The sequence below is a fragment of the Canis aureus genome, chromosome 6, assembly GCF_053574225.1.
Source record: "Canis aureus isolate CA01 chromosome 6, VMU_Caureus_v.1.0, whole genome shotgun sequence".
Taxonomy (NCBI): Eukaryota; Metazoa; Chordata; class Mammalia; order Carnivora; family Canidae; genus Canis; species Canis aureus.
The window spans coordinates 46635703-46663474 of NC_135616.1; the positions used below are offsets into that span (position 1 = coordinate 46635703).

General features: G+C 39.3%; 1 protein-coding gene and 1 long non-coding RNA gene across 25 annotated transcripts in view; one reads left to right on the forward strand and one right to left on the reverse strand.

The window, feature by feature from the left end:
- The window catches only part of SDCCAG8 (SHH signaling and ciliogenesis regulator SDCCAG8), a 236079-nt gene that overhangs the window by 161324 nt on the left and 46983 nt on the right, over nt 1-27772 (reverse strand). For all 17 annotated transcript variants that reach the window (XR_013381776.1, XR_013381777.1, XR_013381779.1 and 14 more), the window contains 3 exons: nt 25427-25615; nt 16703-16841; nt 6490-6642 (listed from right to left, as the gene is read on the reverse strand). Coding sequence is in view for 11 of the 17 variants with exons in the window: in XM_077901440.1 (XP_077757566.1) it covers nt 6490-6642; nt 16703-16841; nt 25427-25615 (481 nt within the window). In the remaining 6 variants the exon portion in view is untranslated. The remainder of the gene's footprint in view (nt 1-6489; nt 6643-16702; nt 16842-25426; nt 25616-27772) is intronic.
- Nucleotides 2913-27772, forward strand: part of LOC144316029 (uncharacterized) — a 32652-nt gene continuing 7792 nt past the window's right edge. For 3 of the 8 annotated variants that reach the window (XR_013381782.1, XR_013381785.1, XR_013381787.1), the window contains exons 1-4: nt 3027-3173; nt 8937-9040; nt 9810-9856; nt 18625-18735. This is a non-coding gene — a long non-coding RNA (uncharacterized LOC144316029). Of the gene's footprint in view, nt 3174-8936; nt 9041-9809; nt 14044-18294; nt 18736-19161; nt 19775-27772 lie in introns of those variants that run through there. The other 5 variants (XR_013381788.1, XR_013381789.1, XR_013381784.1 and 2 more) reach the window with 5 other exon arrangements.

Consider the following 27772-nt stretch of genomic DNA (forward strand, 5'->3'; position numbering starts at 1 on the left):
AAAATTCAAGTTTATGAGTATCCATATTATGAATATAATTATAGCTTTTCTGGAACCATACAACAGCAGCAAACTTTAATTACCAGCTACTAAAAAATCATACTTATGTGAAGATGTATCTTATGGTAAATATATTAACATTGGTGGTTTTTGAAGTAAATATGCAGACATTTACTTGCTAATTGTAAATTCCAAGTCAGTTTCTATTATAAGCATGTAACAAATCACACTCCTTCCATCTGATTCCCTCCCTCTGCCACCCATCACTTCTTTCCTCTGCCCACTACCTGTCTGCTCCCTCCTGTCACCCACTTCCTGAGGCCTCCGCTCCTGTTGTCACACCTTCTTTTTCCCCACGCCCACCATCTGGAAGTCAACATTACACTGCAGGAGCTTCTCCATCCACATCTGTTGCGGAGACAGAAGTACCGCAGACAGCTGCAACACTGCTGGATGTCCAGGGCGTTGACATCAGGTAAGTCCTTTAAACTTTGACAGGGCCAAGCAAGAGACAAGGACACCCAGGCTGGGAGAGCTTGATGGAACTCTCTAGACTACAGCAGTCCCTAGTGTCCTGAACATGGTATAATGTGGTCCTCCCTATATAACAGGTGCAAGAATGAAGGATTCTATGAAAAAATGTATAGACCAAAGGGGGCGCTCACTAATATGATAAATGACTGAACTAACAAACCGGGGCTCAGCGCAGCCAAGGACCATCATTGAAGACAACAAACAAACTCACAGCAAGTACTGTTCATGGGGGGATGATTCAAAATCTGTCTAGGTAGAAGACATCTGCTCTCTTTGAGCTTCCCACACACACACAGAAATTAATGAGAACGAGTCAGAAGAAAAAAAAGAAAAATAATAAAAAGAGAAAAAAAGTCTAAAAGTCTTCACAAGCATTCCTGACTGCTCAGAAAGTGGGGGCAGGGGATGCTTGCTTTACCCTAACTACAGAGCTCTCACAATGTTAGGATGAATTGTTCAGTCTCCCTCTTAGAATAACTTCCTAAGCCAGGCAGTATGATGTACATTCTCTCTTTTTCATCACCTTGAAGGATGAATTATATTGAATTAATTTTCAGTTGAAAAAATGAGATTCAGAAAATTAAGGAATCTGCCTAAATTCATTCAAAAGCTAATGAATAAAAAGTAAAGCCGGGCTTTATAGTAAAAAATGTCTGCTTTGCTAATAGAAAGGTCTAAGAAATCTATCCCATTACCCTGTTTCTCTTTCTCCAGAGTAAGAATGATAGTAGCCTTGAGCTAAAAGTTATTAAATGTCCACTCTAAGCCAGGTATATTAGGTCCTTTCGAAACATTTGTACTTAATCTTACCAATTCCTTGAGTAGATTAACTCTATTACTTACTCCTCTGAAATTTGAAAGGTTAAAAGAATTGTTCAAGGTCACAGGAAGGTCGAACTGGATTCAACTCTAAACCCTTCGACTCTTACTGCCATATCCTGGTGACAGCACTTGCCTGAGTGCTAGGACCACTTTCAATGAATGTCTTTTTTTTTTTTTAAGATCTTATTTACTCATGAGAAACACACACACACACACAGAGAAGGAGATAGAGATAGAGAGAGAGAGAGAGAGAGGCAGAGACACAGGCAGAGGGAGAAGCAGGCTCCACGCAGGGAGCCTGACGTGGGACTTGATCCCGGGACTCCAGAATCAGGCCCTGGGCTGAAGGTGGCGCTAAACCGCTGAGCCACCTGGGCTGCCCCTAGGACCACTTTCAGCTCTTTATTCAGACACTTTATTTAGGGTAGGACCTTGAGATTAAATGCCAGCCAAGGCTTATTCCGGGCAAAACTCAAAATGAATCAGACTCAGACATACATTTTACTTCTGTTGCTGCTTTTATTCGTGAAATAATTATCAGTGTAAGAAAGTGGTGCTGTTACACGAGAGCACCTGGAATATAGCGGCACTTCCAGTCTTTTTTTGTCCTCCCTTATCAGCAATTCTCAGCTCCATGTTTGTATATGGTAGAACTATTCAGCAAGGCAAAAAGTTTCCACTCTTCCAACCCAGAAGAGTCTCCCACACATGAATAATAGCTGGTCTTTGCTATTGGTCCTATTCTCTGTCACACACACAACACTCAATTCACAAAGTTACCTCTACTCCATGCCATACTCTTGTTGTAGCCAGCATTCCTCGCCCCATGCTTTACATTTCTGAGTCCTACCTGCACTTTGACACTCAGTTAAAACACTACCTTCCTCACAAAATCATCCATGATCTCTTGCAGACATAGGCCATCCTGATCCTCTGAATTCACAAAATCTTAGCCAGACCTTTCCAATGGCACAGGGTCTTTTTCTATATATATTTGTCATTTTTTCATTCAACAAATATATGTGGAGCACATTTTATATGAGTGGGATGTGCCAAATGATGACAATGTTAACCAACCACATATTCAAAGGACTCACAGTAAATTGGGAGAGAAAAATGATGCAGTAAGAATTTGCAATTAATTGAGTTATAGGAGCCCATAGGAGGGGCTCTCAATTCATCTCTGGGAGCAGGTTTTATCAAAAACCCTGAAGGATCAGTTATAAAGGGCACAGGGCAGAGGATTTCTCTAGGTAAGGGACAAAGCACATACAAAATCCTGAAATGAAAAAACAGTATGGCAGATTGGTATGTTTGCAGTAGAGTTAGTGTGGTAGGTCAGTATGGTGATGGTGGCAGTACAAGAAAGAAAAGTGAAGGGAGATGAGATAGGAGAGCTGAAGAGAGGAAGAGAAACGTAGAATTTTCAGGCAATGCTGAAGAATCCTAAATTTTATTCAAGGGGTTGCAGGGAGACATGAAAGGATTTTAAAGCAAGAGACTGGCGTATTGACATGTTCATTTTAGAAAGATCATCCTGGCTGTGGCTCAGATGAGAAGGCGAGACTGGAAGCAAGGAGAGGTCTTGGGGCTATAGAAATAATCCAGGGGTGAGGTATGAATAGCAGTAGGGTAGAGAGAGAGGGTAATGAAAATTCCTAGGTGCCTGAATCTCTAGAATTTGGTGACCTAATAATGAGCAGGGTGAAGGAGAGAAAGGACACAAGAATGCCAACAAGATTCGGGGGTTGGCAACTGGATGAATAGTGGCTCCTCTGGGAGAAGGAGGATGGGAAGTGAAGCTGGCTCACTTCCAGGTGAGGATGGGAGCTCACCAGAGAGCTGAGGATTTAGGAATCAATTCCATATACGTGAAACTGGGAGACACTGTAATGCCAAAGATCCCAAAATATAAAGCTCTCTGTTAAACTCTAGAACTTTCCATCAAGTTGCTTTCTGGATATGTTTCCTTTCTTGTCTCAAAGGCACTTTAAACTCAGAGCAAACTGAAAGGCACACACCATCATTCTCCCAAATCAAGAAAAATCAAAGAAATCAAGAAAAAATCTTTTAAAGAGAATAAGAACTAAAAAATATTCCCTAAAAATAGTAAAAGGAGGGCTTTGGTGAACATAATGAGGTAAGAGAATGAAGACAACACATACAGACAAACCTTTCAAGAAATTTGCCCATTAAGGGGAAGAGTTAGGAAGGACATGGAATTTACTGAGGTGGCTTCCAACCTTACACTGGAATCACCTGAACAGCTTTAAAAACTGCTGACACTTAAAATCCGACCCACAGTTATGTACACATGTTGGTTTGGGATGCAGACTGGGCAATGAGATTTTTGGAGCTTCTGTGGAGCCAAGATTGAGAACCACTGGATTAAAAGAGTGTTTATTTTAATGGATGAGAGACTCTTGAACAGATTCTCCTCTGTTCAACCCGACCCTGAGATCATAACAAAGAGGCTGCTGTGAGGGAAAGACAGGATTCAGCGGGGGAGAGGAAGAGGAATGACAGCTATGAGGGGCTGGGTGGCTCAATCAGTTGAGTTTCCAACTTTTGGTTTTGGCTCAGGGCATGATCTCAGGGTCGTGGGACTGAATCCCCTGTCAGGCTCCACGCTCACCTCAGAGTGTGCTTTTGCTCTCCCTCTCCTTCTGTCCCTGCCCTCTCTCAATAAGTAAATAAAATCTTAAAAAAAAAAGAAAAAGAAAGAAAAAGAAAAAGAAAAAGAAAAAGAAAATGACCTCCCTTAGGTGGAGGAAGAGAATGGAACTCAGAGCAAGGGGAATGAATTAGCATAAGGCCTCTCCTGTTCTGACAGGGTTGGTATGCCAGTGAGATCTTATTGGAAGGCCCAGGTGAAGGGGAAAATAAGTAGTTGAAGTTTTCAGTTTTCTTTGTTAGGTAAGGCTTTCCACTGAGAATGAGGGGAACGATGGTAGAGTAGATAATTGAGGAGAATAAAAGTAATTTAAAATAGTCCTTGAAAAAGGGCCCAAGATACCATCATGGCCACCTGGACTACGATAATTACCTCCCACCTGATCTCCAGGCATTTGTTCCCATCCTCCTTCCAATCTATGGACAGATGGTACTTCTCAAATATAAATGGCATCATGATGCTGCCCAATTTAAAGCCGTTCAAAGGTTTTCCATTAGTTTTAAAATTTTTTTAATCTTTCACATGGACTTTAAGGCCATTTATGCTTTGGTCCCTGCATACTACTCCAAACTCATCTCCCACTATTGTCCCTACTTCCTATGTTCCAGTCACCTGGGTCTTTAAATTTCTAAAAATTATGATGCTTTTTAGCTTCAAAGTCTGGGTGGTGTCATTTCCCTGGGTCTGAAACTTTCCTTCAACTCTTCACCTGACTATTCCTACTCAACCCTGTTGAGTCTTTCAAAATTTCTTTCTTAGGAAAGTCTTACACAACTGTCCAGACTGGGTCAGGTGTGCCTGTTACATATTCTTATGGTACTCTATACTGTACTTTCTTGCCTTTACTGTGGTGGTAATTACAAACTCACTTATGGAAGTATGTGTTTAATGTCTTCCTCTCTCTTCCTCTGTAAGCAGGACTGCACTGGTCCTGGGACACCCATAGTCCCAGGCTCTCCAGTTACTATCTGTTGAATGTGGAATGAACAGGTGAGAGGAATGTGTGGCAAACTGCTGGAAAGCAGCAAGAGCACCATGGATGTAAAGGCCATGATGCACCGTGGTGTCATCTGCCAGGCTCAGATGGCCCATCCAGGTCAGAGAAGGTAGATGATTAGATTGATAGAGTAAGGTTCTGACAGGCGCCATCTTTCTAAAGGCTGAGACAAGGGGGTTTACAGTAAATGCTTCAGAATCCATAAGACTTAAAATCTCCTGGACAGAATTTGTGATGTTTCTCTTTTCTATATCCTCAGGATTACACACTGCCTTGCACATGACAGATACTCAATAAATATGTGCTCAATAACGTAATTCTCACACCCTGGAACATTATAATAAAAAAGCATTAAGGGTACAAGCTGTGAGTTGCTTTAAAAATAAAACAAAACATGTTGGGATGCCTGGGTGGCTCAGCGGTTGGGCGCCTGCCTTCCGCTCAGGTCGTGGTCCTGGCATCCAGGATCAAGTCCTGCATCAGGATCCCTGTGGGGAGCCTGCTTTTCCCTCTGCCTATGTTTCTGCCTTTCTCTCAGTCTGTGTCTCTCATGAATAAATACATAAATCTTAAAAAAAAAACATGTTATAGCCCTTTTGGTTATTTTATGGACCATCTTACTCAATTTTCCTCTACCTTAGCAACTTTAAAGATTTATTTATTTTAGAGAGAGTGAGATAGCGGGTGAGCTGGGGGAAGGAGAGGGAAAAGTAGAGAAAGAATCTCAAGCAGACTCCACACTGAATGAGGAGCCCAACTTCGGGCACAATCTCATGACCCTGAGATCATGACCTGATCGAAAACAAAAGTCAGACACTTAACAGACTGAATCACCCAGGTGCCCCCATTGCAGCAACATTAAAGATAGGTTTCAATTCTATATTCCAGTTTGTTACTGTTTTCCAAACAGTGCCCATTTCACATTAGTTGTTACTTTTGCCTTTCATTTCTCCCATCCATGTGTTCATCTGGTTATGTTCATTATCCATTATGCAATTTGTCAGAACCTACTTTGTATGGTGTATATAATTACTTTTTTTGGTTACTTGGTTTCCTACATGTGTTTCATTTTCTGCAAGTCTAATTCGAGAGTGGGGGATACGGTGGGGAGTCATCTCTCCTGGATTTAGACCAGGTTGAAATAAAATCTGGATATCCACAGAGCACCTGCTTTTCTATGACAAACATGAGAGAGGGCATCAAACAGAATGGCGGGATTAATGTATAATTTCACAACTTCCTACCATGGAATCGAACAGATTATTTTTATTTGAAGAGGTCTGAGAATATGACAAAACATGGAAAAATGGAAAATTTTTATGAACTCTGAATTATAAGCAATTGACTACTAAGGGGTTTTTAAAATTGAGTGTTCAATTTAAGAGTTGCAGTCCACAGCATCATCAGTGACATCACCACAAACATCTCTGCCACAGCAAGGAACAAATTGAATCCCAGGTACCTTTGATCCCATGTCCTCCCTTTCTTTTGTTATTTCCTTTCTCATCATCTCTTTCTCAGAGGCCCTTTTCTCTTGCTGAGCCATGAGTTCTTTTTCAAGTCTTTCCGTCTGCCTCTCCAGTTCATTCTTCAACTGTTCACACTGGATTAAAGCCTGCCAGAGTAAGACAGAGGAAATGGGACGTTAGAATTTGAAAAAATAAGAGGGCAATGAGACAATCAAGCTTTAGTTTTATTTAAAATCATCACAACCCACTGTAAAGCCCATTAGAATAATTTTATGTTTGTCAATATCAATTACAGATCTAAACCACAATTCACAAGTTAACATTTATTCACCTATTTCAATTTTCACAATTAAGTCCGAATTAACTAAGCAGTAAGAAAATGGTTAATGGACGCTGATGAAGCCACAGATGGGTCCAAATTTTGCAAAAGAGCATCAGAAAAATCAAATGTCCTAATATTTTTCAATTAAATGTCATGTTTATACTAAATGAAATAGGTAAGTATTCAATTTAGCTGACTTTTCATTTGCTCATTGTTAAAAATTAGTAAAATCCTTCAAAATTTAAAATGAGATGCATTAGTTATTATATACAGGAATCTATTTTTGACTATCAAATGATCAAGTTTCCTTAAATACAGTAAGATAAGATTTAGTTCACTCTCCTTATAAACATAACTAAAGTAAAAATCAGGTAATAATAAAAAGTTTCGGGGGATCCCTGGGTGGCTGGGCGGTTTAGCGCCTGCCTTTGGCCCAGGGCATGATCCTGGAGTCCTGGGATTAAGTCCCACATCAGGCTCCCTGCATGGAGCCTGCTTCTCCCTCTGCCTGTGTCTCTGCCTCTCTCTCTCTCTCTCTCTCTCTCTCTCTCTCTGTGTGTGTGTGTCTCAGGAATAAATAAAATCTTAAAAAAAGAAAAGAAAATCTTAAAAAAAAAGTTTCAATAAAGAAAGACTCAAAACATTTACTATCTAGTTTCATAAAATGAGAAGTGCCATCTTTCACTGCTCGTAATTTGCAAGTTTACAATTGTTTTTTAGTCTTGATTTCCCATTCTGAATTTCTAGAAGTAAAAACTTTCTAACTTCCTTTTAACTACATTCACAGTATCTTCATGTAAAATACCCAATAATTAACTTACTTCAAAATCTCAATTAAAAAAAAAAAAAAAAACAATACAGGTAAGGTACTCGACCTAGAGAATCTGATCCATTCTATTGTTTCTTAACCTTATTCCAGTGGCTCTTATACAATATTCACCTCATTCAACCACTATGTTACTCTGAATTGGAAACCCAAGGAAGCAAGTCTCATATGACCTATGAACTGTGTAAGTGTGTATTGAGTTCTATATGTGATAGCTACATTTGTTGTTCATGGTGAGGAAGTGGTCTCAGTAAGCACTGCAAGTTTTATACATAGCTATGCTTCCCTCTGTGAAAGTGATAATAAACACAGACAATTAATAATCTAGGGTATGTGAATTTGTTTCTCTTCATCTGGAAAGCATTAAACCCTAATCTCTTTCAAATTCTTCTGGGAAGTTTCTGCACTCCTAGGCAGAAAATATAAGGGTAAAACTCAATTGTCTCAGGTTAATTGACAAGCACATATAGTGACTGACAATTGATTCTCCCAGGACTCAGTCCCAAGTATGATCTTAGTCGAGAAGGTCTGGAAAATAAAATTTTCCATTAGATTGTAAAAGAAATGAAAAAGCATAGTTTTTCTATAATTTAAGCCCTTGGAATTTGATATATTATGAATTTTAGATTTTTTATTTCAGAACACAATTGCTGTTGTGAGAAATATTTTATATGAACCTAATAAAAGTGTTTATAACTTTCACTGATCCAATACCAGTAGAATGAAATAACAAAATGGTTATTGATGATAAACCAATATTTCCAATCAGAAGCTTTTTTCATTGCACAAAAACTCAAGAGTCAACATTAATCCAGCACAGAAGCAGTGGAAGGGATGGCTGAAGATCTAAATATCAGGCTGACATGAAGATCAACCAAAGAATCAATTCCAAGAATTCAATTAGTTCGGAAACAAGGACCAGTAACTGATCCTGATAGGATAAGAGGTCTAATGCCAAGGTAAGATGATATAAACAAAAAGTACAAAGCACAAAAGCAAGAAGTTGTAAATCATTCAACACCATTGCTGAAGCCTTCTCCCTATTTGGACTGGCCACCACATAGTGGTGATGATAAGGAAGTATGAAGGCAGAACTTTTCTCTTGATTTTAATATATATGCCTGGTCCCAATGAAGAAAATATTGAGGATCAATAACACTTGAATTTAGAAAAGTGATTTAATCTTTCTAGAGATATCTCTCTTACCATGGACCTCACATATTAGAAGATCATAGCAAACTAAAAAAGTATTTATACACTCTTTGCATTAAAGCTTTACCTTTTCATTCCAGGGCTCCCTCTCCCAGCGTCCAGAATCCCAGCTGATCCAGGACTCCCTGATTCTGCTCATCGACCCATTCCATAAAGGCATAATAACTGAATTCTCACAAGCGAGGTCAGTAAGTGGTCGGTTACAGCTAACTGATAGATCTTCAGAGGGGACCAAGTGGATTTGGGGTCTGTAGCTGCCATTTCTCCCAGTGGCTCCCAAGGGGGTAGCTTCTTTCTTTCCCTGAGCACAGCCCTGTTTTGGGGCAAAAGGCTGTAGCTCTTGGGGAGTTAAATGAATTACACTATTCCCCCCACCCAGTCAACTCAATTGTCAAGGGATCTTTTCTGGGAAGTTTCTTTATTTGTGGTTATTCTATGCTGGCCACATTAACACAGTTTTCAAAACATAATTTATTGGACTTGATATTCCCCTCTTTGGTTCTATTAAACTGAGTATGGGTTACTATTTTAATGGGGTCAAAATGTTTTCTGAAACAAATTTGTATCTAGTCAGCTCAACTTTTTAAAATAGGAAACCTATTTTACGACCTATGAAAGTCCTTCCCAAGTGTGAGGGTTAGGTTTCTAGAAATCTTTGTAATCGAACTAGTCACAACCCAATAATTAAAGACTCATGAAAAACAACAAAATTCACACTGCAAAAATTAAATTTAAAATTCAATTAATTTTAAAATATTTAAAATTTAAAATAAAAACTTGCAAAAGTATTTTCATTTTTATGAACTATAGCCCACAAAACTAAAATGATCAATATGTTTTAAGCATTTAACTTATGAACAATAACAACTATTGATTTTTTAATTTATAAACTCTTCTTTGATAAAAAACTGTCTCCCCTTTTCAAGATGTCTATTATTTTTTTTTTGTGGCAGATAATGTACATATCAAGAAGCAATGGAGCAGCCGGGAAGCTCAGTCAGTTAAGTGTCAATTTTGACTTAAGTCATGATCTCTGGGTCCTGAGTTCAAGCCCCATGGTGGGCTCCCCGCTGAGCATAAAGCTTGCTTAAGATTCTCTCTCCCTCTCCTTCTGCCCCCTCCCAACTCACCCACCCCTTCACCCTACTTGCTCAATCTCTGTCAAAAAAAAAAGGCATTATATTCTCTGCCTGTGCTTGCAATCAAATGATCAATTGTTTTGATCTTTTTAAGTTTAGGTTTCTAAATTTTCATCTTTTTGATTCTGGTGTAGTACAAGAAAAATAATTTGGAAAGGAAAAGAAAAAGGGTTGGGGACATTTATTCAACCTCTCAGGTTTTTGTTTTCTTTTTTTAAAAATCTTCCCTTGGAGTGTTATCTCATTATAGATAAGCTCATGATAACTTCATGTGAAAGCCAACAATTTCCCTTCAAATAGAAGCAAGCAGATCTGAGGCCTACTAAACCTTTTCATCTCTGTAGCTTCACCAAAGCATCACTGCAAAACCTCTACTTTTCTTCTTCATTTCTTCTGAGGATATTTTTTTTTTCCACTCTTTTAAAATTACCCCTGGTTGTAATGGCTTGCAATTTTCAAAGAAAACCAAAACAATTTATTGACCACTCACCATGAGCCAGATACTTTGCTAAATGGCTTCCATTGATTAACATATTTAACACTCTTGCTAAATTTTAAGTAGTTCTTACTACTCAGCTAAGGAAACTGTGCAGCTCTGAGACATTAAGTAACTTGCCCAGGATCACAGACCTACTAAGTGGCAGAGCAGAGAGATCTGAGCCAGGGTGGTTCCACAGATGAACTATGCACAGCACTACAGGTTCCCTGTGTTATAGACTTATTTGCTTATAAAATTTCCAAGTGAGGTGCTTGGCTGGCTCAGTGGATTAAGCATCTGCTTTCTGCCGGGGTCATGATCCCAGAGTCCTGGGTTCAAGCTCCATATTGGGCTCCCTTCTCAGCGGGGAATCTGCTTCTCCCTCTGCCCCTCCCCCATTCATGCTTACTCTCTCTCAAATAAATAAATAAACAAACAAATAAATAAATAAATAAAATCCTCAGGTGTCTTCACTGCCATCATCAGTGTTAATATAGAACATGAAATAATTCCTTCTGTGCCCTTACTTAGCATGCAATATGCAAACTGGAACACTAGATGGCAACAAATGTCAAGAAAATGTAAGAACAAAGTACACAATTCATCAGCTCAACAATCAAGTAGTTTGTTTCAAAATTAAAATATGGATGCCATTTTATGTTTTACTCTCAGAAAGCAAAATTCCTATTATATTTTAACATACCTGAGATAAACACTAGTAGATGTGTATTGTATTTTGTAGACTGCACAGAAATCAGTTCTTGTATTAGTAATTCAAGGAAAAATGCTTTAGATTCACAATACACAATAGCTTCTTTTGTCAACTGTTAAATTTTTAAAAGCACTAATTATAAAAATTCATATTCATAGTTAAAGCTAACAATTGACTTTGATTCAATTCAACAAACATTGTACAATTAATATGTAAATGGACACAAGAGGAATACAATGGTAAATGCCAGAGACCTGCCTTTTAAGGTCTTTCGGTGGTGAGAGCTATGTAAACAGCTACCAAAATTATACACAGCTCATTTGGAATATGGAGGAAAAAGAGATTAATTCAAACAAGAAAGAGCTGGGGAAAACTTTGAGGAAAATTGCCACCTGGATTGAGCCCCAAGGTTGAATAGATATACATCAATACAGTGCTATAAATTATAACATGAGCAAATTCATGGTCACATTCAGGAAGGTCACATTCCTGACCTTGTAAGTCACATTCAGGAAACAGCCCAGGTCGTATGAAAGAGTATAGTGAAAAATATGGGTAGAAAAGTTAGGGTGGCCACATTGTAAAAGATCTGGAAGATCATGCTTTTATTCTACTGCAAGAGAGGAGTTACCAGACAGGGAGAGTTACAATTGAGGAGGACTTTGGTAGCAATAGGAAAAATACCCTGGAACTGGAAGAGGCTTGAGCAAGACCAACAGAAGTCTACTGCAATTGTCTGCATAGACTTGAACCAGGATGGAAAGGGTGGGCATAGCTTAGGATGGAACTCCAAAGTCCCAAAGACAGTGAGGGTTTGGCAACTGATTGGATGTTGAGAGTATGGGATGGGGAGGGGCCAAGATATTTTAAAGGCTCTGAGCCAGGGCTGCTGGTAAGATGAGGATGCCATTATCTGAGAAAGAAAACACAGACAATAGTAGAAGGAGGAGAGGTGGAAAGGAAAATAGAGAGGAGTAGAAACTTGGTTACATAGATTTTCAGATGCCAACAGAATGTCATACATATACGGCAAGAAATGTAGGTGTGGTGCTCAAGAGAGCCATTAGAGCTAAAGGTACAAGGCAGGGGTGTTCAAATGAAGGGAATGTTTTAGACATGGCAGGAGAAACAAATTCCTGGAAATTAGGACAATGCAGTGGAAGACTAGGAACTACTGACCAAGTAATGCCTGAGTTGAAGGCCTGTGGAAAACAAGTGAAGAGAGATGGAGAAGAGTAGACGAGCAATAAAAAGAGGACCCACAGGAGTAAATGTCAGATATATCAAGGGGGAAAGATGACATGTTATGATAGGACACCCAATAACTTCCAAGACTGCAGAGTTGGGAGTCAAATGAAGATGGAGATGAGGTCACTGGGCTTAGTAATCAGGAAGTGACTGGTGACCATTAAGTGAGCAATTCAGCAGCAGGAAGTCAGATTACTTTGTCACCAGCCTGACTGCAGTGTGTTCAGAAGTGAACAGAAAGCTGCAACAGTGGACACTCATTTTGAAAGGTCTGTGGGTGATGTGGTGATGAGAAGTTAGTCAATAGAGTGGAAGCTAATCAAGTAAAGGCTGCCTGTTTTTTGTTTGAACAAGAATTATGGCTGGAGATAGGACGGGAATGACAGAGGGGAGGATGGAATTTGTATTTCTGCCTACCATACAGAAAGTGGTCAACTGCAAAGAAGAGAACTGCTCAATAGTACTTAAAATCACTGAAGGTGACCAGTATCACTCTCCTGTGGAATTCATTCTGTGGCCTTCTTCAACCAACAATTGATAGGCTGAAAGCAGCGAAAGGAAAAAAATGTGTGATTGAGCCTCTGCTGGGTACTGGCAGTGGGGATAAACTGGGAAGATAAGAATAAAAAGATTTTAGAGTGTTACTGAAAACAGATTACAATTCCCTTACTTAGTGGATATTTTCTGAGAACCTATTACATACCAAGCAGTACGCAAGATGCTAAAGAGTTACTAGTGATCAAGATGCATTCCTGTCAGAGATTTTAAAGTTTAATGGAAGGGGTGCTGGGGTGATTCAGTCGGTTAAGTGTCTGACTCTTGATTTCAGCTCAGGTCATGATCCAAGGTCATGAGATCGAGTCCTGTGCAGGCTCTGTGCTGAGTATAAAGCCTGCTTGGGATTCTTCCTCCCTCTGCCCCTCATCCCCACATGTGTAGACTCTCTAAATAAATATATAAGAATAAAGTTTAATTAAAGATAAAGACAAATAAGGCATAATAATATACTTTGATGAGTGCTGTACATAATGGGAAGTAGTTCTTAGCTGGGAGCAATTATGCATGCATACGCACATACACACATGCATGCATGAGCACATATCTGTGGGAACCTTTAGCAATGTATGGAGATATTTCTGGTCGTCAGAACTTGGGGAAGAGGAGGTATGCTACTGGCATTTACTGAATAGAGGCCAGGAATACTGCTAAATATCCTATGATGTGCAGGCAGGACAACCTCTAAAACAAAGAGTTATGCAGTCCAAAATGTCAATAGTGCTAAGGTTGAGAAATCCTGCTATGAAGGCACATAAGAGGAACATCAAACTAGAGATTTTCTATAGACAGCAGAAGACCTCTCTAGAGATGGAGAAGATATCTAGGTAGGGAGTGGAGAAGAATTTACATGGTGTGTATAAAAATCTAGGGGGTAAAAATAACAGTGCATAAACGGGGAATAATAGCCAGGAGCATCAGTGGCACCACTGTTGAGGAAATACATTGTGCCAGAGATCTACAAGGTAACAGATACGCATTTTAGGATGCAGTCCTCTGAGTCAGATATTATTTCCATTTTACAGATGAGGAACAACTATGGTTCAGGGAATGAAGTAAGTTGTCCTAGGTCATGTAGTCGGTGAATGGTGTGGCTGGAGAGCTGATTCAAGGTTTGCTAACTAATATACCCTGACCAACCCCTAAAGTCGACTGCCCTTTCAAGCTGACACTGGCTGAGTCTGTTGGAAGAGAGTAATCAGGAAGCACACGACAGACCTCAGAAGTAATGCCAAAGGGCTTAAAGACTGTCCTGAAATAGTGGGCAATCCCAGACAGATCAGAAATCAAAGACTCACAGGATCAAATCTGCCTTGAAGAAAGGTCACTTCTGGCTGCAGTGTAGGGAACAGGGGGAAGGAAGAGGATGTTGTAATTCACAAATCCATAGATTATGGTATCCTGAACAAGAAAGGTGACAGTGAGAAAAGAAGTCAAGAAGAGTTCAGAAACTAAGATTTATACTTAGTGATTGGCTGGAAGTCAAGCATGAAAGAGAGGATGACAACCAGGTTTCTGGTCAGGGCATGGTAGTAGACAGAGTTGCCATTCAAGGCATACAGAACACAGTAGCATTAGGGGAGCAAATGTAATGAGTTCAGTTGGGGATGTAAAATTCATATTTAAATGGGGGGGGCGGTGCCTGGGTGGCACAGTTGGTTAAGGGTCCAACTCTTTATTTCAACTTGGGTCTTAGGGTTGGTCAGGCTCAGCTCTTAGCAGGGAGTCTCCTTGGGATTCTGGCCCTCCCATTTGTATTCTTTCTCTCTCAGATAAATAAATCTTTAAAAAAAAATACTAAAATAAATAAATGGAAGGGGAAAAAGACCAGCCTAGAGACAATAGATAATATAAGATAGGAGAGGCGACTGAAGCATCAGAGGCAGGAATGAGGACATTGAGTATGTTTAATGGGGACAGGGAGGCAGAGAGGCACTGGTCAAAGGGAGCAGATGCAGAGTTGGAAATGCCATGGACACATCAGTTCAGGTGACAGTCACTATAGAACAGGGAAAATGTTAGAGGCAAGCAAGCCGAAGTATGTTGGGACTATGGTGTTGTGTGTATTAACAAGATAGATTAGAAACCTTTCAGGATAATCAAAGGAGGAAGGTAGAGGGTGCTGTGGACTGAAGGTTTGCGACCCTCCAAAATTCATGTGTTGAAACCTCACCCCCAACATAATGGTATTAGGATGTCTGGCTTTTGGAAGCTGATTAGGTCCTTAGGAGGAAGCCTGCATGAATAGGGTAGTGGCCTTAATAAAAGAGGTCCCAGAGAGCTCCCTCACCCCCTTGGCCTTGTGGGCCACACAGCAAGAAGACAGCTATCCATGAACCAGGAAGCAAACCCTCTCTAGACACCAGATCTGCTGGCACCTTGATCCTGGACTCTCCAGACCCCAGAACTGTGAGAAATAAATGTGTGCTGTTGGAGGTAGTCAGGCTATGGTATTTTTGTTATAGCAGCCTGAGCAGACAAAGACAGGGCCAGATGCTAACACTCTTAAAAAGTGTCCTATAGCTAACAACTATTTTATAAACTCAAGTAGTAAAATGGAGGAGGTTTTGTTTTGTTTTGTTTTTTTTAAAAAAAGTGTCAAATAGTAACATCTAGATTGAGTTTATACTGATTAAAATTAGGGAGAGGAGAGACAATGATGATTTCAAAGAGGCCTCATCACAGCCAGATGAAAGGAATGAGTGGCAAAGGGCTTGAGGGTCATGGTATCATCAAGAGACTGCTAGAGTTCAGTACAAATGAACAACTAGGAATATTTAAGGAGACAAAGCCTGTTAGGGAGTTTGGTCAGAATGGACGTAAGTTACAAAGGCACCAGGGTGTTAGTAATGGAAGCTATGATGGTCAATGGTCTGGGAAGAGCCAGGGATGTACTGGATAGAGACAATGGACAAAGGAGTGACTGAGGAGCTGAATACAGAGGTGAAGTGCCTCATACCTTAATAAAATACTGATGCTAATGTAGGGCTTAGACCAAAGCTATGCAAAGGAACTCTCTCTGTGATGCTGGAAATGTTCTATATGTGCACTGCCCAATACAGTGATCACTAGCTACTTGGAGTGTGGCTAGTGTGTCTGTGGAAAACACACAGCAGCTTCAGTGCACTGAGGTGTAGCTCCCCAAAGACAGCAGTGAGTCAACAATAGCCTCCTATGACTTAAAGTGCTTACAACACTGCTTGATCATGAAGTGGTAACTATTACTGTCACTATCATTCAATGTGTTTGATTTAGCATCTGTGGATCCAGACCCATTCCTAGCCAGAGATGCTATTCAATACACATATATTATTTATTAACTGTGGCGTGTTGCAGGTCCTCAAATTTTCCCATGCACAAGGGAAAAGCATTTGTCAGTGGTCATACATGAAAATGTACAAATGGTGTTATGGTCTTCACAGCATTCAAACTTGATCAGCAAATGAGAAGATTAAGCAGGCAGGTCTCTCCAAGCACTCTCCCACATTGTGCTATATTCTCTGACTAGTGACAGAACAAGGAGATTTGCAGAGGAATAAGAATTCTACCAGTAAATCTGTTTAATTTTGCAAAGTCAACATTAACAGATTGGGATTCACTTTGCGTGTTTGGAAAAAAAAAAGAGTTTAGTTATGGAAGAGTAACCACAGAAATAATTGGAAAAGAAAAGAGGGCAATTCTGGTGTGGCTTTATTTTGGTCTTTTGAGACTTGCCTTGGTTTTCTCAAAATTGGCCTCCTCCGTCATTTGCACGGCTTGTTTCACCTGCTCATAAGCATTGGCTTCTCTCTGCTGCACATCTGTCAAGCTGCTCCTGACGGAAACCAGCGCAGACATTAAATCATCCCTTTCCCTGTCAGCGCAAAAAGAACATTCGAAACAAGCAGTGGTCAGATGATCTTGTATTCGTAAGTCAGGAAGAACAAGGCATTAACATGTAGTGGAAGGAGAGCCGGGGTGGGGTGGGCTGGCTCTGCACTCTGTAAAGCACCCCCAGAGAAAGACCCTCTGTCCTCCCTTGGCCAGGGGCAGGCAGGGCAGCCAGGAAAGGCTGAGCATTCATGGCAGGACTGCATCTGTGGGGCACAATAACTTATTGTGGGGAGGACTGCCCCACTCTAGGCTGCAGATTAAAGCCCAGAAAAGAGGAAGTCAGTTTAAAAATTTGAAGGGCGGGGGGTGGGGTAGGGGAAAAAGGAATAAGGCAGAGAAGGTGGGGACTGTATGTCAAAGGAGAACATATTTACTTATATATTCAGGGCCTACTAAGGTCCTAGCAAAACTGCTGACTCACCTCTCGTTTGTCTGAACAAATAGGTTCTTTCCTGTTTGTTTTCCTCCACAACCCTCTTTTCCACCCTTCCCTTTCAATTAAAATCTTTCACCAACTTATGAACACATTTCTTCTTTCAATGGGAAGGACTGATGAAACCCTCAAATACCCTGGTCACGCAGAGAACATTCACGATTTAACAAAATCTCATCCCGCTGGCTTCGATCACTGCCTGGCCCCACACCCTTGTCAGCAATTCTCAGAAGTCCTCTGAGCTAATCATTTCTTGGGGATTGATGCAACCAGATGCCAAAACACTTTGGTGTGTAAAATAGCAAAGAGTCAATCTCATGGGTTAAATAAATCATGTATAAGATTTTAGGATATTTGAAAAAAAAAAAAAAAGATTTTAGGATATTTGGGTTTTATTCACTGGATAAAAATGACCAGTAGACCGAAGAAAAAATGTGGTGGGAAACTTTCTATACACACAAAGCAAAAAAAAAAAAAAAAAAAAGTAAGTTGGACAGCTCTGCCTGCTATTCCACGCTTTATTAAAGAGCTCAAGCTCTAAACTGTGGTTTCAGATTCAGTTCAAGTAACTGCTTGCAGTTTCCTTTTTTTTTTTTTTTTTTTTTTTTTTTTGCCAAGTTCTAAACTATCAGGAAAGAGCCAGCTCTGATTTTTTCTTCTTAAGTTTAGCAACCCTTAAGGAATAATAATTTCAAAGGTTATAATCTCTGAGTTTGAGTTGCTTTCAGAATTAACCAGTGATTCCATTAAAAAAAATTTCTTAACGATAAAATAATTTAAACTATTTGTGGTATTTGGAAAGCACTCATATTTTAAGAAATATGCAATACTGAACAAAGTTACAATTATTAGCAGTTTCATAAAAGCCTGTTTTGTTAAAAAAAGAAAAATAATTGCTTCAACTATCATAAAATTCATGAGAGCACAGTGATCTTAATTTAAGAATTTCTTGGTTTGTTTTAAATTGAGAAAAATAATTTACTCTTATTTTGTTCTAAAGGAAATGAAAAAAGGGAGTTAATTATTTTGATCAAATACAAACACAATGGTTATGTAAAGAATAGAAGAATCAAAGCAAGGTGAAATCATTCTAGGTAAGAAAAAACAGATTATTTGAAGGCCAAAGTGAAAGCCACTGAGAAAGCACTCAGTGATACTTGGATCTGTTTGTGATGCCATGCCCTCAACTGAAGCCAAAGTTCCAACTAAAAAGAATTAACAGAAAAGCTCAGTGTTGATAGTATGCAGACAGATCACAAAGGGAACAAAATCTAACCAATTTGCTTCTTACAGGAGATTTAACACTTAGTATTATTTAATCTTTTTTCAGTATGTCCTCTTACAGAGAGGAATATGCCACAGTAGCAGATAATCAGTGGAACAGAGGACAAAAGACCCAATGAATGAGTAGTGACTCTGCTACAGAAGGGCATCAAAAGAGGTAAAGTTCTAGTTCTAGTATCCTAGGATCTAGATTTTAAAAGTCACTAGGCTACCTAGAGTTGGAGACTAAAGAGTTTAGTTGTTCTGGTCAGAAGGTTTTCAGACAATCAACTCATCAAGTTCAGACCACAGAAAATCATCAAAGATAAACACCCCCAAATACTGATGTCTTATTAAGCTCATCATTCAACAGTGAGCCCATGAAATGATTACACTAAAAATCTGTATGGCCACCTGACTGACACACTCCCAATTTTCCAGTAGAGAAATGTACTGCATGCTGTAAGATGGCCTTCAGACTACCTGGGAGGCTCTAGAGAGATGCCTAAATTGCATACATACTTATAGGTACAGGAAGCCATCTTGCTATTTTAGGATTATCTACTCAGTCGCTACATTTTTGTTTTGCTTTATTTCAACTCAGTCAGCCCTTCCTAAAAGCAAGCCCTGAAAACAAATCAGCTCTGGGCATGTTGGCCTGTCTTCCTACAAGGCTTTGCCTCCAGTCTCAATTCGAGGTCACCTTTGTGATTTAGCTCCCCCTCTTCTGGCCCCATGCCATTCTGCATCATCCGGCCTTCAGGAAGCAGTCAACTCCAGCCATTGAGGAGAACCATCCAGGCAGCTACAGGTCTGCTCCAGAGCTCCCAGTTCACAGGCCCAGCCCAGAGCCCAGGCCTGAGCATGCCTCTCCCAGTGGGAAGCTGTACAAATACAGATGACCTACCAATATGATTGCAAAGTGGCAGTTATCCAAATTACCATCTGCAATGGCCAGAGGTCTGTGAGTACTTCAAGAACACCATGTGTCATCAAGGAGTCTTCTGAAGCAGAGCAAGAAAGACAGCATCAACACTGTCACATTCCATGATCAAATGATCCATGAAGTGCAGCTAACACAGAAGTGGAGGCAAGGAGGTGCGTGCAAGTTCTGGGATGAACCAGCTAATAAGGAGCATTGAGTACTTAAGGAATTTAGTGCAACAATCAGAGCAACAAGCACTGAGAAAGTCCCTGAATAATCTGGGTCAAATGTCTATCTTTTTTTTTTTCCATTTATTTATTTGGTGGCGGGGGGGCAGGGGAGGTGAGGAGAACAAGCAGGGGGAAGGACAGAGGGAGAGGGAGAAGCAGATTCCCGGACAAGTAGAGAGCCTGACATGGGGCTCAATCCCAGGACTCCAGTATCATAACCTAAACCAAAAGTAGATGCTTAACTGACTGAGCCACTGGGGCACCCCTGGGTCAAATGTATAAAATAAGGAAAAGAGAGAGCTGGTATGATATACATATATGCATGAGCTTCATCTTGAAAGATAAGGTGCCTAAGAAATGCCTGAAATTCTGGTTATTCCACAGTGAGTAGCAGTTTCAAGCAGAATTAGTAAGTACTATCCCTGTCTTTTAAAAGCAAGTCTAGGAGGCTGACTACAACATTTCCTTGTTCCTCATTTCTGGGAAGTTCCTGCATAGTTTTTCAAAGCCAACTACACACAACATTGCCAAGACCCACTCGAAATTCACAAGCTGGTCTAAAGTCCCAGGAGAGTACAGTAGTAATCACTTCTCTTTTCTGAACGGTACACAGAAACTTCTCCAAGGCATGAGGAGCTACGGAAAAGGATCTAATATAAAAGTTCCATCCTGATTATCATTTGAAGGTGCTTGATCATTACGTAAGAGAGGTTACTGTCGCTCTTACCCACCCTATGACATAATGAGGCCTGAGTGTAAGTCAGAAGTTCAGAAACACTATAAGGCCTTCAAATCAACTTTTAAAATATATCCAGTGTCATCAACAGTTGTTAAGTATACTCTCCTAACACAAGGCCGCAAACATACTGGTGGTCTGCCTGATCCTGTCCTTCTCAAGTGCTCCAGTTACTCTTGTCATATATTCAATACATTCCATGCTAAAAGTTCAACAAAGGAACTTACAGCTCGTGTCACAATGCCACATTTCAAGCAAAGGCTGGGACACTCTTTTGAGGCATCACATTTGGGATATAGTTTTTTTTAATTCCCTCTTAGAATCCTGCAGGAAATTCTATGATAGAGGGCACTGAGGGTTTAGGCTTCTAATTATGCATAAAACTAGAAATTCAGACCTAAAAAGTGCTGGCCACCCTTCAAACTCAGCATAACTTTCAATATACAGCATTCTGAATTAATAAGTTGAAAGAAGCTGAACACCAGCTTAGGCCAAAGGAATCTTATAGACAAAGGTTTCATTGACAATAAAATCAGGAGCCTTCCACTATACTCTGTTATGAAAGTAGAACATGAGTTCATGATATGCTGACAAAGCAGAAAACTGAACAGAGAAGGTTGATATTTACTTTAAAAGACTAAGAGCTAAAATTTAGGATGGAGACAAAGGAATAGATAACTAAATAAGAATCCAATTTCTAAATGACTGTCAGCCCTGAAATCAATGCAAACATTGTAGTTTCCTCTTAAAATATTACTCTCATGAACTATAAGGATAATATGAAAGGCAAGAGGGGGAAAAAACCCTGTCTTTTATTTGTTGGTTTAGTTATACCAGACCATTTAGTTAAACTCTGTATCTCTTCATCTATGTGACTTTGAATATGCTTTTTGCCCCTTTCATTACATTCTCCTTCTAAACATAATTACCAACACAGCTAAAGACCCATTTGACACATACTTTGATTTTGGTACCATATTCCACCACTCAGTGGCAATCACTGTTAAATACTGGGTGCTTATCCTTTAAAATCTTTTTCTATGCCTATGTATGAACCTGAAGAAAATACATAGTATGTTCAGGTATGGACCTTTTTAAAAAATAAAAATACAAATGAGTTTCATTTCAGATGTGTCTTTTTCATTTTTATTTTTTTCCTTCAACAATACATTGTGGAGCTTAAGTCTCACATTGGTACACATAAATCTACCTCATTCTTTTTTTCTTTTACTGTGCATAACATAATTTATCTAAACCTTTGAAGGATATTTAGGTTGTTCACACCTAAAAGAAATACTTGTTTTCCTCCACAGTTTCTGTATTCACACTTCTGACACCTTATGTGTGTTTTCAACACCAAGCTATTCTCCAATTCTCAGTTGATATTCACTCAATTGGGACATTAATTTCCTGGAGTTAGCACAGACCCCTCAGATTAAGGCTCAGTCCCACAAGACTGTCTCCCACTTCAGGTACCAATTGCAAGTCCCAGATTGTCACCTGTACTTCTGAACAATTGGCCAGAAATCAAGGGCTCTCATGACCCGTACCTCAGTTTTGATAATTTGCTGACAGCTCAGAACTCAGGAAAGTGCTTTACTTACTATTCCCCTATTATAAAGGACACAATTCACAAACGGCTAAATGGAAGAGATGCACAGAGCAAAGTGTGTGGGAAGGGGGGTGGAGTTTCTGTGCCACCTCTGGGCATGCCACCCTCCCAGCTTCTTGATATGTTCACCAACCTAGAAGCCCTCCAAATTCCATTGTTTAGGGTTTTTATGGAGGTTCTATAGGCATGATTGATAAAATCATTAGGCATTGGTGACTGAACTCAATCTCCAGTCCCCGCCCACTCCACAGAGATTAGGGAGGAGGGCCTGAAAGTTCCAATGCTCTAATCACATGGCTGATTGCCCTGGGAACCAGCCCCATACCCATCCTTAGTGGGTTTCCAAAAGTCATCTAATTAAGGTGAACTCAGGCATTACTCAGAGGAGCTTGTTAAGAATAACAAAAGATGTTCCTTTCACCTTGATGTTCAAGAGCTATTTCAGGAGCAGGAAATAGAAACCAAGTATAACAAAGGATATTTCTATTGTTTTTATCATTTAGGAAATTATAGTTTAGGAGCTCTGTGCCAAGAACTAAAGATGAAGACCAAAATATGTATTTCTTAACATATCACAATGTCACACCACCAATTACAAATAATGTTGCAAAAACATTCCCTAGAATGACTCCGTTGTATACATACATATATATGTTCTTTGGGTTAGATTTTGAAATATACTTTAACTATTAATGGATAATGCTAAATTACCCGAAAAAGCAGTTATTGACTTACAGTTCCCACAAGTAGGGTGTGAAAATACTGGCTCACTCGCAGCTCCCCAATTATTGTCACTATCAATCTCTTTAACTTTCACCGATTTGAGGGGTTGGTTTTTTGAAAATCTGCACTTCCCTGAATAATAACAGAGTGAATACCTTCTCTTATATTGACATCTCCCTATTTAATTGCTCACCAATTCCTTTTAAAAAATATTTTATTCATTTATTTATGATAGACATAGAGAGAGAGAGAGGCAGAGACACAGGCAGAGGGAGAAGCAGGCTCCATGCACTGGGAGCCCGACATGGGACTCGATCCCGGGTCTCCAGGATCGCGCCCTGGGCCAAAGGCAGGTGCCAAACCGCTGAGCCACCCAGGGATCCCCTCCTTTTTTTTTTTTTTTAAGATTTTATTATTTATTTATTTGACAGAGAGGGAGGGAGACAGCACACAAACAGGTGGAGCAGCAGAGGTGAGCAACAGACTTCCTGCAGAGCAGGGAACCTGATGGGCAGGCTCAATCCCAGGACCCTGAGATCATGACCTGAGCCAAAGACAGACACTCAACTGACTGAGCCATCTAGGTGCCCCTGCTCACCAATTCCTATTCTTTATCCACATTTCAACTGTACAGTTTGTCCTTTGTGTTTGTTTCAAAGGATGTTCTTTAGATAATATACCATTTTTTTGTTATACAACATGCAAATATTTTCCCCAGTCTTTTAATTTCATTTGCGTCATTATATCATAAGTTTCTTTTTTAATGAAGCTAAATGTAAAATTTCTTCCTTTATGGCATTCATTTTCCATACCATGTTCAAGATTTGACCTACCCAGAAGCCATAAAGATAATTTCCTATATTTTCTTTTAATGCTTTCATAGTCTGAATTATATCTGGGTCTTTAAACCATCTTGAATTTGTTTTTGTGAAGTATGGTTCTATTCTTTTTGTTTCTAGTGTAAACATGTAAATTTTTAATTTCTCTGAGCCTCAGTTTCCCTAGCTGCAAAAATGAGGGTAATAATATTTACCTCATAAATGCTAAAAAAGATTATTTTTTTAAAAACTGCCTGGCAGGGCAGCCCAGGTGGCTCAGTGGTTTAGCGCCTGCCTTCAGCCCAGGGCGTGATCCTGGAGACCCAGGACCGAGTCCCATGTCGGGCTCCCTGCATGGAGCCTGCTTCTCCCTCTGCCTGTGTCTCTGCCTTTTTCTCTGTCTCTCATGAATAAATAAATAAATAAATATTAAAAAAAAAAAAAAACTGCCTGGCCGAGTCCTTGGTATGTAATAAATGTTTGCCACACGGTAGTTGGATCTGAAAATATATTTAATATATACTTACTAAATTTTATAGTTATGTGAAATAAATAACAATAATTTAATAATATATTTAAAAATATAAGAATAATTTGATATAATATTTAACAAAAAAATAGGACCATCAGCTCAGATTATAAAAACTATTCTTTAGTCCATACTAGAGAAATTCAGGTTTTTTTTTTAAAGATTTATTTATTTATTCATGAAAGACACAGAGAGAGAGAGAAAGAGAGAGAGAGAGGCAGAGACACAGGCAGAGGGAGAAGCAGGCTCCATGCAGGGAGCCCGATGTGGGATTCGATCCCGGGTCTCCAGGATCGCACCCTGGGCCAAAGGTAGGCACTAAACCGCTGCGCCACCCAGGGGTTCCCCAGAATTTCAGTTTTTATGTAACAACCAAAAGGTTAGTCACTTATGGAAACCATGGCTACTAGACATTTTGATTGCTTTTGGAGTATGAGAGGCACAGAGGAGTTTTAATATTTATGGGGCATTTATTATTTGTCAGAAACTCTTTTAAGCACTGTATAGGTATTCTTTCAAAGAACCCTCAAAATAACACTATTAGGTACTTCTATCTCCATCTATCTCTAAAATGGGGAAATTGAGGTATGAGAAGTTAAGTAACTTTCATGAGGTTATATAGGCAGTTAGTAGTAGAACCAGAAAATGAATCCCCAGGCAATTTTGCTCTAGCCACAAGGCTAAGTGTCCCAGTAAAATCCCAACATGTAGGTATTATTCCTCCAAACAAGAGAAGTCCAGGAGGTACCTGAGTGGCTCAGTTGAGCGTCTGCCTTCAGCTCAGGTCAGGATCCCAGAGTTCTGGGATCAAGCCCCAAGTCAGGCTCCCTGCTCAGTGGGAAGCCTGCATCTCCCTCTGCCTTTGCCTCCCTTAATCTGCCAGTGCTTGCACACTCTTGTGTTCTGCCTCTTTCTCAAATAAATAAAAAATCTTAAAAAAAAAAAAAAGAATTCCTTTCAAATTCACTTTTGTTACAAAAAGTGCCGGATTTGCAATTATAGACTCATAGACAGGAGCAGAATTGAAAAGATTATTTACTTCAATCCTCTCACTTCAAGATGAGACCGAGGCCAAGAGAGGTAAAATTACTTGTCCCAAGGACCTGGTCACACACAGCTGGCAGAACTCACCTGTTCTGTCTTTAAGAAAACTCCAATGAAATAAAATAAAATCCATTTTATTTGAAGCTCAGCATCAATCCCACAAGAGACAGCATGGGGATGAAAGAGCACAAAGCTCCTTTAAAGACACAATTTTCCATGTTGCAAAACCTCCGTGTGGAGAAGCATACTTACTTAGTCAGTCTTTCAATGGTCTGCACATGAACATTATTATGGGTTTGGGAGAGAACAGCTTCATGCTGAGCACATTTCAAACAAAGGCCACCAACTCGATTAGAAATATTAGTAGCAAGAAGAGATTCTTTATGCTTTAGTTGCTCTTTAAGATCTTCACAATTTTTCTGATATTCAGCTAGGTCTTTCCTGAAAAGAAGGGAAAGAAAGTTCTAGCAAGTACTAGGTACATTACTTTCACGTATTATCCCAGAGATAACTGCTACTATCACTTATGAGTGCTTACCTTATGAGGTGCTCTGTATACAATATCTAATTAATTCTTACCACAACCCTAAAACGTAAGTGTGATTATCCTAATTGACACTTTGAATAAAATGAGACTTGAATATATTAAATAATTAGCCCAAGTTCTTGTAAGATTTTAACACAGATTAGTCTGCCTCTTGATAACTGGCTCTCTGTTCAAAGGATCCCATCTCCATTACATTATATTACCCACTGATCAAGAATAAAACTCCAAATACAAATCCTAAATAAATTCTCTCAAAAAAGAAGTGAGGCAATGTAACATCCTTGAATTGAGGGAAATGCCCTATTCCAAGTGTTAACCCTTAGAAAATTACATAAAGCTCATGAGTTTTATCCAGAAGTAACTTATTATTGCTCATTCTTCCTTAGGAGAAAAAAAACTTTAAAAAATTCTCTAACCACAAAGTTCTATAAAGAGCTATTTCATAAGAAAGTGGGCTGCTCTCTTCCTCTAGAAAGAAGCTATATAGAATTTACCAGCCCATGGAGATTTATAAAGTAGCAGCTATTAGCTGGAAATAAGCAGCTTGCTAAAAGAAAGTGTTGAAGAAGTGTATATATGTGTGTGTCTATGTGTGTGTGTCTATTTGTTTTATTATAGGAGATCATCCTTGGATGAGTTCTTCTCCATGCTGACCTTTTAAGGATAAAACAACCAATGTATGGGTTGTATTTTCACCCCCATCCTTTCTCCATAAAGCTTTGGTAGTCAACTGGGACAATTGAGCTTCCTTGCACAGATATTCCTTTCCTACTGTGTGTGTGTGTGTGTGTGTGTGTGTGTGTGTGTGTGAATAAAACGTCCTAGTTTACAAAGGAGAAAATAGCCCTTAAATACTTGGACTACTGAAAGCATGTATTTTATCTCCAGCTCAATCAGTTTCTATTATACTCAGGGAGCTATAGCTCTCCTAACCAGCTATCACAGAAGAGAAACCAATAATCGAGTCACACAATACCTCCACTCTGGAATGGAGGTGGGGGGGTGCCTTTCAGGCAGCACTGAGGAGGTAGGAAAGATCCGCAGGCAATCTAAGGGTTAAAAAAGCTAATCTAGGGCAGCCCCAGTGGCCGTGGCACAGCGGTTTAGTGCTGCCTGCGGCCCAGAGTGTGATCCTGGAGTCCCAGAATCGAGTCCCGTGTCAGGTTCTCTGCATGGAGCCTGCTTCTCCCTCTGCCTGTGTCTCTGCCTCTCTCTTTCTGCATCTCTATGAATAAATAAATAAAATCTTTAAAAAAAGTTAAAAAAAAGCTAATCTAATGACAGTCTGAGGTGAAAAAAAAGCTGTTTTTGCCCTTTGCCCAAGATATCTTCAGCATAATATGTTTTTTTTCTAAAATATCATGTAGAAAAAGTCTGACTTTCAAAGTCTTTGTAAAAGGAACTTTGGAAGCACATTCCAAAATCAAAGGGTCTCCATTACTATTTCTGTCAGTTTCAAATTCAAAACACTCAGACAGATGTGATTATTTGAAATGCCAAAAAAATTAAAAAGAAATAAATACCAGAAAGCCAGAGTTTCTGAGAGTGGTGGTTTTATCTCTTTCTTAAAGAAAATGACTCCAAATAATCTTAAGTTATACTAAAGGAAAAAGAAAGAAATAGAAGCTGCAGGGAACAAAGTCTAGTTCATTCTAAAGTAGTATTTTAATGTAATTAAAGATGGCACATTTGACTTATGAATGAGACAAAATAAGTCAAATTACCACAGTGACCTAGAAATATATTACTTTAAAAACTGAAGAATCAAAACCCAATGTAAATCAAAATATAATAAAAGCAAGAAAGCAAAAAGTAGGCCATTTTATAAATGCTAGGTTTCTTCATGAAAAAATAAAAGTCTCTGCAGAAACCCTAAAACTAATCAGGATAAGTTATAAAGTGCATAAAAGCAAATTAAAATAAATGATAGTGTGCATGAAAGCCAAGAGTTCTGGTTCTTAACATTACTGTGCTTATGTCTCAAATAATATGTGGCCTGAAGATTTTAAATTTTATTTCAAATTAGACTTATTAAAGTTATAAAAAGTATT